The sequence below is a fragment of the Gracilinanus agilis genome, chromosome 5, assembly GCF_016433145.1.
Source record: "Gracilinanus agilis isolate LMUSP501 chromosome 5, AgileGrace, whole genome shotgun sequence".
Lineage (NCBI taxonomy): Eukaryota > Metazoa > Chordata > Mammalia > Didelphimorphia > Didelphidae > Gracilinanus > Gracilinanus agilis.
In genome coordinates this window covers 250,879,188-250,893,717 of record NC_058134.1, presented here as the reverse complement: position 1 = coordinate 250,893,717, position 14,530 = coordinate 250,879,188, and the positions used below count along the sequence as shown (strand labels likewise).

At 34.4% G+C, this 14,530-nt stretch overlaps 1 protein-coding gene across 1 annotated transcript in view; it reads left to right on the top strand.

Moving 5' to 3' along the window:
• Nucleotides 1–14,530, top strand: part of TMTC2 (transmembrane O-mannosyltransferase targeting cadherins 2) — a 539,622-nt gene that overhangs the window by 339,078 nt on the left and 186,014 nt on the right. Inside the window, exon 7 of the mRNA XM_044679175.1 lies at nt 1,645–1,723. Within this exon, the coding sequence (XP_044535110.1) occupies nt 1,645–1,723 (79 nt within the window). The remainder of the gene's footprint in view (nt 1–1,644; nt 1,724–14,530) is intronic.

Here is a 14,530-nt window from a genome sequence, read left to right as displayed (position 1 = left end):
TATATATATATATATATATATATATATATATATATACATATATATGCTTATTTTCCACATTTGTAATAAAATATCAGACTTCAAGGACATTTATGAGAAGTATTATGGTGTAGTGGGAAGAGTAGTGAACTTGTAATGGAAAGGACTGTCTTCAAGCCTCAGGTTATTTACTTATTTTATGTGTGACCTTGGGCAGTCATTAACCTCTCCAAGTCTCAGTTTCCTCATCTGTAAAGTTAGTCCGTTTGTTTAGATGCCTCTAAGATCCTTTCTAGCTCCAGATTGACTCAGCCAATGAATCCATGACCAGCTGAGATTTAATTTCAGAAATGCTAAGTTGATACGAACCTCAGAGGCCAATTCAGTCCAAACCAAAGCCTGCTATGGGTCACCTTGGGCTTGAAGTTTGAAAGATCTGAGTGTAATTCCTATCTCCGTTATTTATTACCTTTCCAGTCCTGGTTGATTCACTTTGACTCTTTCAGACTCAAGTTCTTCATTTGTAAAATGGGGACAATCATAGCACATGGTTTTGGGATAGGGATCAAATGAGGAAATATATTAAATGCTTTGCAAACATTAAAAGTTATATAAATGCTAACTTTTATATATATCATTGTCTAGCTTTTGTTTATAGTCTTTATTTAAAAATGTCTATTAAGAAGAAGCCTTAAAACTCTAGTTGTTAGGAGTTCTCCATCCCCATGGAATCAGAGGTGTGGTTCCTGTTCCTTTGTAATTCTTAGAAATAGTCCTCCTAAATGTTTTACATGATTATAGACATAAAATCTGTATCAGCTTGCTTACTGTCTCAGGGAGGGAAGGGAGGAAGAAACTTTGAAACTCAGAATTTAAAAAGAAAATGAATTGTTTTTACATGTAATTGGAGAAAAATAAAATCTTTTTTTTTTAAAAGAAAAACAATTTTTTTCCCTTACAACATCTACCCATGTGCTATAGTCAAAAGAGCCACAGATTTGGAAGCAGAGGGCTTCTGCTCCTTACCCTTTGTATGTCCCTGGACAAGTCATTATACTTTTTCATCTTTAGTTCCCTCTTCTATAAAATGAAGCAATTTAACCCGTTGGCCCCCATGAGACCATTGAACTCGAAATTTGCATGATCATAATTTTACATGGAAAAGAGGAAAAATGAGCCATGTGGCCTTGATTTTTTTCACTAAGGAAATAAGAATAGCCTGATCGACTAAGATAATGATCATTTCAGAGTCATCAGAGAGGTGGAAAGAAACTCCAGCCTTTGAATAACTGCTCTATGAGTTCCAAACTTGAAGTATTTCAGTCTTCTTCTGGTTTTATAACTCCTATAGACTGGGGGGGGCAATAACAAGAAACTACTGACAATAGAGTTCTGGGGATACTAAACATTTATATTGCTTCCTTCACTCTTTGGACGGGGTACTTTCACTAATGAGGTTGATGTATACTAGCGTCAAAGTAGAGCTCAATTTCTGTTCCCTCAAAGGTGCTTTTGAAAAAAGCAGCGGCATTGTTATTGCTGTTCCAGAAAGAAGGTTGTTACTTTGAGTCAGAGCTTGGTTTACATCTTTTTTTTATTGAAAATGGTTTCCTTGTATTCAGCACTTCTGTTGACAACATATTCGTTCTCTGTCTCCCACATTAGGAAGCACTCACTGTATATAAGGAAGCCATTCAGAAAATGCCCAGGCAATTTGCTCCACAGAGCTTGTATAACATGATGGGTAAGTCCGATATTCGTCGTCTTATTGACATTCGGGGACCTTATGATGAATTTAATCATCGGTTTGTATTACCTGGCGTTGAAATAAATGACCTCATTAATTTCCACAGACCAAGCTTAGTCACCAGTAGGCCTCCCCTGCAGAAGTCTAATAGCTGAGCACCTTTTCAAAAAAAATGCAAGAAATGAGTTGAAGAGTGGAATTGTCATGAATTGGATTGCGAATCGAAGGGAATTTTTAGAATTTTTTTCTCCTCAAAAATGTGATCTGATGAAAATATATGATTTATCATGTGTTATTTGGGGTTTGGGTTTTATAAGATTTTTCACTTACAAAAATGAGTAATATGGAAGTAAGTTTTGTACGATAATACATGAATAATCCAGAAAAAAATTTTTAAGTAATTTTTCAGAAAGAAAAAAAGAAAAAGAAAAAATATGATCTGATACCTTGACACTATCTCTTCTAATGCTGATTACCTAAGTGTGGCTTGCTCAAATGAATCCAATTCTGCCATTATCCAGAAAATGCATAATACAAATGGCTAGTACTCGGGCTATGCCTTTATAAGCCGGGGGTTCTCCTTTGCAATCCTATGTATTTTATTTTGTGATGTGTGTCCAAGGAAGCATCTGTTTCCCCAGAATGGCAAAGGAGACTACAGTCCAAAAAAAGGGTTAAGAACTCCTGCCCAGTGTAATGGTACATCCCTGATATCTCTGTCGCTGAAGAGACTAAGATGGAAGATTGCTTGAGTGTAGGAGTTCTGAGCTGCCACATAAGGTGAAGGATAGTCAGATGTTCATGCTATGTCTGGCACCAATAGAGCGAGTTCCTGTGAGTAAAGGGCCCCTGGGCTGCCTAAAGAGTCCAGAACTGACTGACACAGACTGGAATAACAAAGCAGATAAAAACTCTCATACTGATGGGATTTGGGAACAGGCTCCAGTTCTAGCCTGTGTAAGATAGGGAGCCCCAGTCTCAAAAAGACAAATTTAGTTATAATCCCTCTGGTCTTAGGTTTCTTGCAAGAAACTAAAGGTATTCGCCCTATATCTATTTATCATAGATCGTGAGTTGGTGACTTCCCTGTGGGGAATTTATGTTTCTAGATTTGAAAGACTCAAAAAGAGATGTTGACTTCTCACATTATTGTGGGATTTCCGCCCCCTAAAAGTTAAAGGTAAAATTGACTAATGAGAAATATGTTATATGAAATATTGGGTGGGAGGAAGGTATGATTTTTTTCTATATCTGTTTGTTTTTTCTGTTTTTGCTTTTTCATGTCATGAATTTACCCAAGAAAGAGACATTTCTATTTGATTGGGCTTAAATCATAGGTATATAAATTTAGAGCTTGAAGGGACCTTAAAAACCCTAAAGACCAACCAATTGATTATACAAATAAGGAAGGTGAGGTGCAAAGAAATTAAATGACTTACCCAAAGTCATATTACAAGTAATTGTGTGAGATAGGATTTGATCTCAGGTTTTCCCCACTCCAAATCCAACATTTTGTACACTGCTCTGAGATTCTCGACTTCGTTGACAATGGCATAGAGAAGTACCTGTTATGGTATAGAATGATTTTCCTAAAATGTTCAATGCTTAATGAAGACAAGCCTGTTTTTGTTTTCCCTCTGCCTTCCTCCTAGTTTGAATAAAAAGTTAAGAATTTACAGAAAGATGAGTGATCATCACTAATCAATCACCTTCCTCCCCTTTAATTTGCTTTCTTAATTACATTTCATGTCATACAGTGTTTTTATTCCTTTCTTTGAAATATGTCTAGCCATTCTGATCAGTTACATAAAAATTAAAATTTTAAAAATTCTTCCTTCATATGCTACAGCATATAGCTATATAGATAGCCAAATGAGCACAGATAAGAATATTATATAGACTTCTTCAAGAAGTTTGATGACAATGTCCTTTGATTGAGCAATATCACTACTAGATCTGTACTCCAAAAAGACTAAAACTAGAGGAAAATAACCTACCTGTACAAAATATCGATAGCATCTCTTTTTGTTGTGGCAAAGAACTGGAAACCGAGGGAATTTCCTTTGAGAATGGTCATAATTAGAAGTAGTTGTTAATGTTGATCTGATTTTTCCAAAATTCCTTTATCCTTTCCTTTCCATATTTCTTCAACCGTCAAAGGAAAGCAATGTCAAATGTTCATCATTGCAGGGATGCTGGGAAGGATTATCATTTTTTTAGCTTGATACTCAGAGCTCTAAGAATAGAATTCCTATCACATCTTGGACACTGGTATCAATGCTTGTTATTGTTAACGATAGTAAAAATCTGCAAAGTTAATTTAAATTGACAACTTTTTTTGTTTGTGTCAGACTTCTTTGGCAACCTGGTAAAGCTTATGGATACTGTCTCAGAATAATACACAAAGTGAAATGAGATATATTAGTTTACAAATCAAACCACATATATTGAACCAGATATCAAAATGTTTGAACATTTTATGATTTATAATATGTACTTCTCTATTAATACATTAAATAAACCAATTCATTTAAATGACAAGCAGATTAAAATTAAATTTTATTTTTAAAAGTCATATTGAGATGAAAGTTATTGTTGCCTGCATTCATGATTTCAGGAAATATTAAATTGTGACTAAAAGTTAGCGAAAAAAAAATATAATTTTTTTCCCATCCAAATTCACAGACCCCACTGAATTCTATATACAGAAACTTTAAGAACTTCTGGTTCCAAGGTTAAGAACTGATTTAGACAAATTGAATTCATTGATTTAGACTGCAGCTCCATATTGAGGTTGGATTCCCAATTTTGGTTTTCTGGGTATTAAATTCATCTCCAAAAAAGAATAAGTACTCCCAGAGATTTTTGTTTAGACTTCTTATTCTTTAGGAATGGTTGTTTCACTCATACTCATCAGATGATGTTTTTACATCTTTGGGAGAGACTCTAAAGCATTCTTCTAAAAATAATCTTAATTACATCTATTCTCTTGGCAAATGCCATACATTTAAGATTGTATGAGGGATTGTCATATGGCCATGTTTGCAGTAAAAGCTGCTTACTGGCAGTCATTTTCCCATATAGCAATTTCTCATCTAGTCAAATGAGTGAACTCTCCAGAGTGTTGGCTTTTACTTTTAGTATATTTTATTAGCCTACCATTTGACAAGATAAATGGCCAAGGAGATGAATTGTGTTATCAATTCATCAGTTTCATTAGACTGTCAGCAGGCAGTGATTATTCTATCAGGATTATCAACAACCACAAACTTGTTTTCTCATTCACACATTTACATTTTATTAGCACCCTGTAGAGACCAGTAATAGATTATGAAGTACGTATTTGACTATATAACCTCCCTCTCTTCTCCATGTGCATTTCCCTTTGATTGCTTGCTGAAGAAGGAAGAATTTGGGGGAACTTTTTGGGGAAAAAGAAATGACTTCAAAGGTAAACTAGATTAGAAAAAACAGTAATTGCATAAAATAAGCAAGATTTCAAATGTTAAAAAGAAATCCAAATCCTTTAGTATGAAGCTTTTAAAGTCAATATAAAATTGTATTCTTGATAGATACAAAGTAATGGCGGATAGGTCTATCTACTATAGGTCCTCCTGGTCTCAAGGTCAATAAGACCTATAAGTCAAATCTCACCTCTGGCACATACCACTTATGTGGACTTGTGCCAATTACTTAACTGCTTAGTGCTCAAAGCAATTCGTTATAAGACGATAATTTGCAGAGAAGGAGCTGCATTGTCCAAAAGACTCTTCATCAGAGAGTTCTTTATAACAATTAAATATCATAACCATTCCCTACCCTCCTTTCTCACTATGTTGAACGCTAGGAGGCAGACTTAGTTAGTGTTTTATTGTTTACAGAGTCTTCCTGATGAGAACCTTATTAGGCAGCTAGTAGAAGTAATAATGTCCCCATTTTATGGATGAAAAACTGAGGCTTAGAGAAATTCAATGAAAGTTCATTAAACATCTGTTATTTACAAAAGACATTGTGCTAGGATTTGGGGATATAAAGACTAAAATGAAACAGCCCTTTACTTCATAGAGCTTCCTTTCTATTACAGAAACCATAAATTTATATATGCTATGTACAGAATCATTTAAGGGGCAGGAGGAGAGAAGCTTTATTAGGTGGGGATCAAGAATGACTTCCTAAAAATGGTTATAAGCTTAACTTTGGAGGAGACATTAGGGATTCCAAGAGGGGGAGATGAGGAGAAGTACGGGGAACATCCCTGTACAAAGGCAAAGGATCTTAGAATGGACTGAAACCTAAAGAATCCTAGAAAGGTCAGATTGGCTAAGAGAGTTGCCCTCACCAGGGAAGTAAATTTCAGAGCCAGGAATGAATCCAGGTTTCCTGAGCCCAAATCCATTTCTCTATCCATTGTATTATGTTTCTTCTAAAAGATGCTTTATTTAATCTGCCCACTGAATAAAATCGCCTACCATTTCCTTGGTTAGGTATATATTTACAAATGGTAGTTTAGAATTTTGAGGGTGGCTTCCTACTTTGTGTACTTCTCTATAACATTCAAAGAATTTCAATTTCTTTTCAAGGAAATGGCCATCTTTAAGGTATTACATTTTTGTATTTGCAGGATTTGGGGGACATTTTTATGTAAGCTTTTGTAATCCTAGATAAGAATGCTATCGTAAGTCCTTGTTTTGCCTAAGCATCATGGCCACGTTAGGATTTGTGAGGTTGAGATGTCCAGATATAACATAAATCAGAGCCAGAATACTCTAGGTACATCCTTAGAAGGGAAGCTATTTCTTAATATGGTAGAGATAGATAGAACTCTGGGCTTAGAAGCAGAAGGAACTCAATCTTGAATCATGCTTCAGAGAGACCTGGGAGTGTTACCCTGGGTCGGTCATGCAGTCTTTGAATTTTTTCTATCATGTGTCAAATGAAGGGGATGGATTAGATGACCTCTTAGATCTCCCCCAACTCTAAATATATCATCTTCTTCTCTATAAAATGAGGATAAAAATACCAATCATTTCACATGACTGCTTTGAGATTAAAAGGAGATAATATACGGGAAGCACTTTATAAACCTTGACATTACATTAATGTCACTTATCACTATTATTGCAGTAATTAAGAAGTGAAATAAATATGAAATATCCAGAGCAAATACTGATTTTAAAACTATATATTCAAATAGCCTTTTGCATCTATTGTCATTTATTAATAGTTTTTTAAAGCATGACTTTGATAGACAAACCCAGCTATGACAGTTAGTCATATTCATCCCCTGTTCTTGTTAAGTTTACAGTCGTTTTGTTTTCCTCATGATATCATAAAAATGAGTACTCCTATTGGAATAGATCATAAATTATTCATAGACTTTGGTCCTGTGCGATTGATTATTGCCTATACCCATCAACAAATCCTTCAGAGAAAATGAATTCAAACTTACTATACCTTTTTCTTGGGTTTGATTAAATATTTGGGCAATACTAAGATAGAACTCATATTCATTATTCCTTTCTTACTCTATATGATGGAGCCATTCATTGTCTCAGCCATACATATCCTTGATTAAGTTTTCTTGATAGTTTGTAGACAACATAAATAATCTCTGCTAAAAGGCTACCTTTTTTGTTGTTTTTGAGTGATCTGCAATTTTTAAATTTTCCGATATGACGTTACTTCTTTCTCAACCATATTGAAGAATATTGGCATTGCATGTTTCTACTGTATACCTGGGCCTATTATAAGAGCATGAAGATCAGGGTATCATTTCCCCAGGTATGATACAGTTCTCTTTATTAGACTGTAAGGTCCGTTAGTGCAAAGAATGTCTTTTACCATATTTGTGTTTCTAGTACTTAACCCCGTACATTGTAGGAAATTAATAAATGTTTGTCAGTTTATTAATATCCATTTTGGCTTGGCTAATTATCCATCTAAAGATTTAAAAAAGATTTGTGTGGTAAATGCTTAATCATTATTTTGTAAATTTGACTTGACCTGATGCACTTATGGTTTTCTTCACTGGGCTGAGTATCCAACTGCGTGTCATAACTGGGACATATATGCTGTGTTGGTATTTCCTGTGTGGGTTGCAAGGTAGATTTTTGGAAAGACCACAGGCATCTTTGAGGGGCCATTATATTATTTCATGGTTCAAGGAAATAAACATAATGTCATTTGAATGAATCTTGAGAATAAACATTTTTAAAGGGAATGATTCTTATATTTGGACTTTCCATAGGATATCTTCTATACCAGTGATGGGCAAATTTTTTAAAGAGGGGGCCAAAGGAAACGAAATGCTCATCAGTCAGTCTGTTTCTAAGGCAACTCTTTTGAAGTTTCATTGTATTGTATCCTACTCATTGTATTCGTCAGATTAGGAATAATGTCAATAATGTCGTGCAGCCAGATAGAAAATTTCAGGGTCCCACCCACCCCCATTTGGCCCACGGGCCATAGTTTGCCCATCACTCTTCTATATCATTAGTGAATGTCCTTGAAAAACATATATCTCTTTATTATATTTTATTGGGCCAATAATAAACAGGATTGTGGCACAAAGTTATCTTTTTAGCAATATCTCTCAAGAAATCTTGTGAGATATTAACATGCCTGTGTGAGATATCTTCTTGGAATAGTCTTTAAAAAAAATCTTACCTTCCTTCTAAGAATCAATACTGTGTATTAATTCTACAGCAGAAGAGCAGTAAAGGCTAGGCATTGGGAGTTAATTGACTTGTGCAGGGTCACACAGCTAGGAAGTATTTTGAGCCCAGATTTTAATGTCTTTAGGCTTGGGTTCTCAATCCACTAAGCCACCTAGCTGCCTCCAGAATAAAGTTTTCAAAGGCTACGTGCTATTTCCAAATTAAAAAAAAATGGAACAGAATAAGGAGTAAACATGTCAGTGTCTTATATTCTCTGTACCTATTAGTAAAATTATATAATTCTGAAAATTGGAACTGCCAGAGAAAATCGTTACTTAATAGCCTTTCTCTTACCTTTTCACATTTTTTCTTTTTTTTTGTGAAAATATTTTTTCCCAATTACATGTAATAACAATTTTCAACCTATATTTTCTGAAAGGATATGATCCAAACTGTTTCCTTCTCCTCCCTTCTCTACACCATCCCAGAGATGGTAAGCAGTTTGATCTAGGCTATACAGCTATGATCATGAAAAAACTCATTTTAAAAAATAGACATATTTTTGGTTCAAGAAATAGACTTTTCTCATGAAGATATTATGCTAATAAAATAAAATTGGAATATAAATCAGACAAAAAGGAAATATTTTTAAGTGCCTACTATGTGTGCCAGATACAGTGCTAAGTGCTAACAAAGGCCAAAATATAGTCCCTGTGTCAAAGAGCCCACAGTCTAATGAGTGAGACAACACTTGGGGTGGAGGGATGAAAAAATTATACACTAACAAATTATGGATATACAGATGCATATATAACCGTAAACATTAAAATCATCATATTGTATGATAATCTCAGGGAAAGCACTAGCATTAAGGAGGAAAGGTTTCCTGCAAAAGATGGGATTTTAGCTGAAACCTGAAGGAAGCCAGGGGAACACAAATGCAGGGAAGAAAAGGGAGAGCATTCTAGACCCGGATGACAACCAGTGAAAATTCTCAGAGTTGAGAAATAAACTATCTTTGGAGTGAAACATCAAGGAAACTCATGTCTCTGTCCCTTAGAGTATATTAAGGAAACTAAGATATAAGAAAATCAGGTTAGGATTTAAATCTTGCCATAGGTATTTATTTGTCATGTGACCTTTGGCAACTCACTTCCTACTTTTTTTTAACCTCAGTTTCCTTTTTTTATAAAACGAGAGTGTTGAACTCAGTGGGCTATAAGGCTACAAGTTCTAACTCTGTGAACCAAACTACCGTTAGTTTCTTTAAATTAAAACTTTCAAATAGATTCTAAATTATTACGTTCAGTTCAAGTCAGAGTCATCTCCACTCGTCTTGACCTAACATATTTCTCTCATAGCTCTAGTCAAAATTGTTATATCATTCTACAGTCTCCATCAGAATATCCATTTCTTCCTTGACTGTATTTGGTCAATATTCTGAAATTTCCTGAGACAGGAGGAACTTCAAAAGCTGTCTCATTTCTTAAGGAGCTTTACAAACCTCTTTTTTTTTGTTTTTAACATTCAGAACAACATGATATAAAAAATGACAAATGATTGGCTTAACTATATTCAATAAAACCTCCATAAAATAGTGGCTTGCCACAGATATTTTAAATATGTGATATATATTTCCACTCATGCTCCAGAGATCCTTTTTTCTTTGTGTATCTTCTTCCCCTACTTTCCCCTTTACTTAAGCCTACTGTTGAGTATTCCTATGGGAATAGAGTAATCAAAATTGGATTGTACCTTCCAGTTATTTTTAGTTGAGCGAGCTTTATGCTAATCCCAGTGATCATTTTAAGCCTGTTTGGTATTTAAATTAAAAAAGCTTGCTAAAAGCTAATTGTTGAGTTTAATTATTTAGGTGATTTGGACCATTTTTCTCTCTCCTGGTTACATTTTATAAACACAAAATGAGATTGTGTTTTATGAAGTCTAGAAGTAGAGGAAAGAGAGAATGGATAGAATTTTCCTGGTCCATAATCTGTCTGTTCTAGACTATTAGTCAACATTATTTAGACAAACCTTTCAGACCAGGTGCTAAGGAGAGATATGATAGAGATAAGAAGACCTGACTCTCAGAGAAATCACCATGAGATTTATCCACTTAATTAAAAAAAAAACCCACCTCCTTTTCTAATATTTCTGTTTACTTGTTAGTCCAATTCTGGATCTCATGAGATAGAAACATGATCCTTTGCCCTTTATCTCTTAACTACTCAAGGTTGCACATGCAACTTAGTTTTGCCAGTCACCCAATTTCTCATTATTTTTTATTTTATTTTATTTTTTGGTGACTCTATGGTAGGTGCAAGAAACACCAGCCCATTCAGAAAATTGGGGTAGGCTCCGAAGTAAAATATAATGAAAGATGACACCTTTTAGGCAAAGGGGTTCCCATCCTTTTTCAAATACATCTATTGTGGCTAAACAGACACTAGACCTCCTTTTGAAAACATCAGCCATGTATTACCTCAATAAAGATGTCCATAGAGGTCAGTAGAATGCCTTTGGTATCAGAGTACCATTGATTCATCAGTCATCCTATACATTCCTTCCTATTTTGTTCCTCTTACTTATTTACTTTATTTAAATTTTCTTTAATCTGAACTTGGCAAACATTAAAAACATGTGCATTTCCGTATTTCTGAAAGAATCGGGAAAATTGTTCACAAAACCACAAATCTCTCTAGTAAGCACAAACATCTCTATTATGTACCACAAAATTATAAAACAAAATAAAAATTTAAGACTGCCTCACTCGGGGACCACTATCTCACGATCATTTAAAAATCTACACAGTTTCACATATATCTTGTCGTTGATGTCTTCTTGCCCACCTGCTTCCCAGGAGAAGTCCAGTTTTATCTTACTCATTATTGTTGTCCAAATACATAGAGAAAAATTATGAGCTGATGTCTTATTTAAATGTATCTTGTATGAGTAGCTACAATTACATTGACTAAATACATTTAAACAGTTTTCCATCATCCCTCTGACCCCAACCACAATAGACCCATAACAATAGGCTCCCTTGATAGATCACAGTTTTATTTGAATCTCACTTCTCTAAGGGTAGGAGATTTATGCATCTACCATATTAAGCTCTTCTACCACATGTTTGCTCTGTTTTGAATTATGGTCCTTTTCTGTTGGCACTGTCTGGTGGCAAGCTGATGAGCCAAGGTCCCCGACATGCCAGGATGCCCATCTGACTTGTTTAGCTTGTAATGGATGGGTATCTGGAGGAAAAGCATCTGGGGCCTCTAAGATCAAACTCTACCTATTTAGTTTTGCATTCTGTCTTTAGCTGGAAAGACAAGACCAAAAGGTCAATGTCAATCATTTAGAGTTCACTAGCATGAAAAGGCGGAATCGTCCATTCTTGGGCTTTAACACTAATTTATTTTGCCAGGTGTTCAGCCACCAAGTTAAGGAAACCATATGTATTTTTGGCTCTCTATCAAGAAGAATATTGACTTAGTTTTCTTTGGGGGGGAAAAAACAACAATAAAAACTTCTGGGAGTTGCCACCCTTGAAGCTCATTCTTTAGTGTGGAATTGAATTGGCCGGATTTTCTTTTGTGCCATTCATCTGTGATATAAATTTTAAATTACATACTACAGTTACAGATGTTAATTTGCTTGGCATTATAGCCTGTACTACAAAGGCCAGGGTCCAGCTCCACTGCTTTAAATAGGTAATATATTTTGTTTAAAGTTTCAATTAAAATCCAGGGTCAGAAGATATAATGGTTCCTGAGGGATTTTATACACTTTAATGCCAATATAAGGGTTACAGAAAGATCATACTCAGGTCTAGATGTCTCTTGCTTTCCTGGAAATATGATATTAGGCAGTTGATTATATTACATAGCTTTTAAATCTACCCAAGCCCACCTGCTGTAGTAACTCATACATCTTCCATTCAAGAAATAAAGACAAAGAAAAGATTGGAGGCTCAAGACTTTTATTTTAAAATGGAAAACTAAGGGGAAGAATGTATTCAAATTAATAATTAATTTTTTTGTCTCCTGCTTTGGGGATTCATCAGTTACCTCTTCTTGTTTCATAACTGGTAAAGATCCTAAAATGTTGTTGGAAAAATAAAGAGAAAAGAATGATCAAATCTATGCAAAGCCTGCATTTCTTTAACAATATGCTCCTTTTACTCTTATCACTACTGCTTCTGCTACTAATACTGTCATTACTGTTATTTACGAACATTTATATAGTGCTTTTAAGATCTACTCTGCTCTCTGTGTATATACACATAACCCACATATGTAAAGATACGGGTATTTCTATTCACATGCTTATACATGTAATGCAACACATACATGCACACACATATGTAAATATATGCATGTATACATATATTTGTGTATTGTGGAATGCTTGTGTGCCTATGTATATGCACACACAGGTATATGCATATTATATGTGTATATGTATGTATTTATATATTACATGTATTTGATCATCTCCTTTGATTCCCACAGTGATCCCATGAAATATTGTATTTCCCAATTTATGTATATATATGTATATATATACATATATATATATATCCCAATTATCTTCCCAATTTTACAGACAAGAAAAAAGTTAAAGGAGGCTACCAGAAGCCATTACCAATGTTGTTAACCATTACTATCATATTGGTTTATAGTGACACAGAGAAAGGTAATATTAAGCAACAGTAGGGAAAATATTGACATGGCATCCTTTTCAATCAGTTAACAAACTTTGATTAATTGTCTGCTTCATCTCAGGCATTGCTCTAAACCCTGACAATAGAAAGAAGTTATCTTTGGTGAGATACAGTGTGATATAATGGAAAGAGCCCAAGACCTACAGGTAGATGACCTGGGTTCAGCATATTGTATTTCTGGAAACATTAATCTCGTGGGCCAGGAAAATGGGGGTAGGAGTATTTGTATGCTTTAATTCATAGGGTTGTTATGAGGAAACTATTTTATTAACCTAAAAAAGCTCCATAGAAATGTTAGCCATTGGTATTTTTCTTTATAAAAATTAAAATGAAGAATCTAATCATTTTCATGAGGAATAGGATCTCATTAAGGACTTTCATTTTGGCCAGTATTATGCATGGTAGAAGCCAGTGGAGTAGGGATTAGAGATCCAGGGTTCAGATCTGGCCTTAGACATTTCCTAACTGTTTGACCCTGGGCAAGTTGCTTAACCCCAATTATTGTTCTTCTGCTTTGGAACTGATACTTAGTATGGATTCCAAGACAGAAGGTAAAGATTTATTTTTTTAAGTAATTTTAAATAAAACTGTGTATAAATCACATTTTCCCACCCTCATCAAGATGAAGATAAATAGTTTAAAAGACTACATTAATTTTTACTTCATGCTACTCCATTGGCTTTTTTTTCCTTTAAATTCTTATCTCTTATCTTAGAATCAAGCATCAGCTCAAATACCAGGTCAAATCTGAATCCAGGACCTTCTGTCTCTAGTCCTGGCTCTCATTCTACTGAGCCACCTAGCTGCTGCCCTTTAAAGTTTCTTTTAAAATAATCCATCCCTTAGTATTATTGGGGATGTTTCTGTCTATACTAAGTAGATGTTACCCTTAATAAAATTTCATAACTGATGACAAGAGGAATCAAACTGATTGTCTTTGGATGAAAATCTTCTTTTCCTGGACCTTAAAATTGGAAATGGTACATTAAAGGACCGTCTAGAATATTTTTGTTAATGTTCTTTAAAATTTAGATAGATTATTATCTGTCATTTTTAAAAAGTAAAACCAAAAAAAATACATTTTTTTTTACATTGAAACATCTTCACCTATCCATACTGATATGAGTTGTATTATTGGCAAGTTGTTACTAAAATTTAAATGCTCTCATTTTTGTTATTTTCCCATATCTAAAATGCTTTCTTCCATTCTATCTATTAATATTATTTTTCTAAGCCTAGCTCAAATCTCATTTCTATGATGTCTGAATGGGCTATTCTAGTCTATAGTATTCTCTTTTTTCTTGTGAACTTCTAAAAATTTATAGATATAGAATCATAGATTTAGAGCTGGAAGCAGAGTTGTGCTTTGAGGAAAAATGTATGCAGAACACATTTTTGAATTTTATCTGCATTATTAGCATTTTA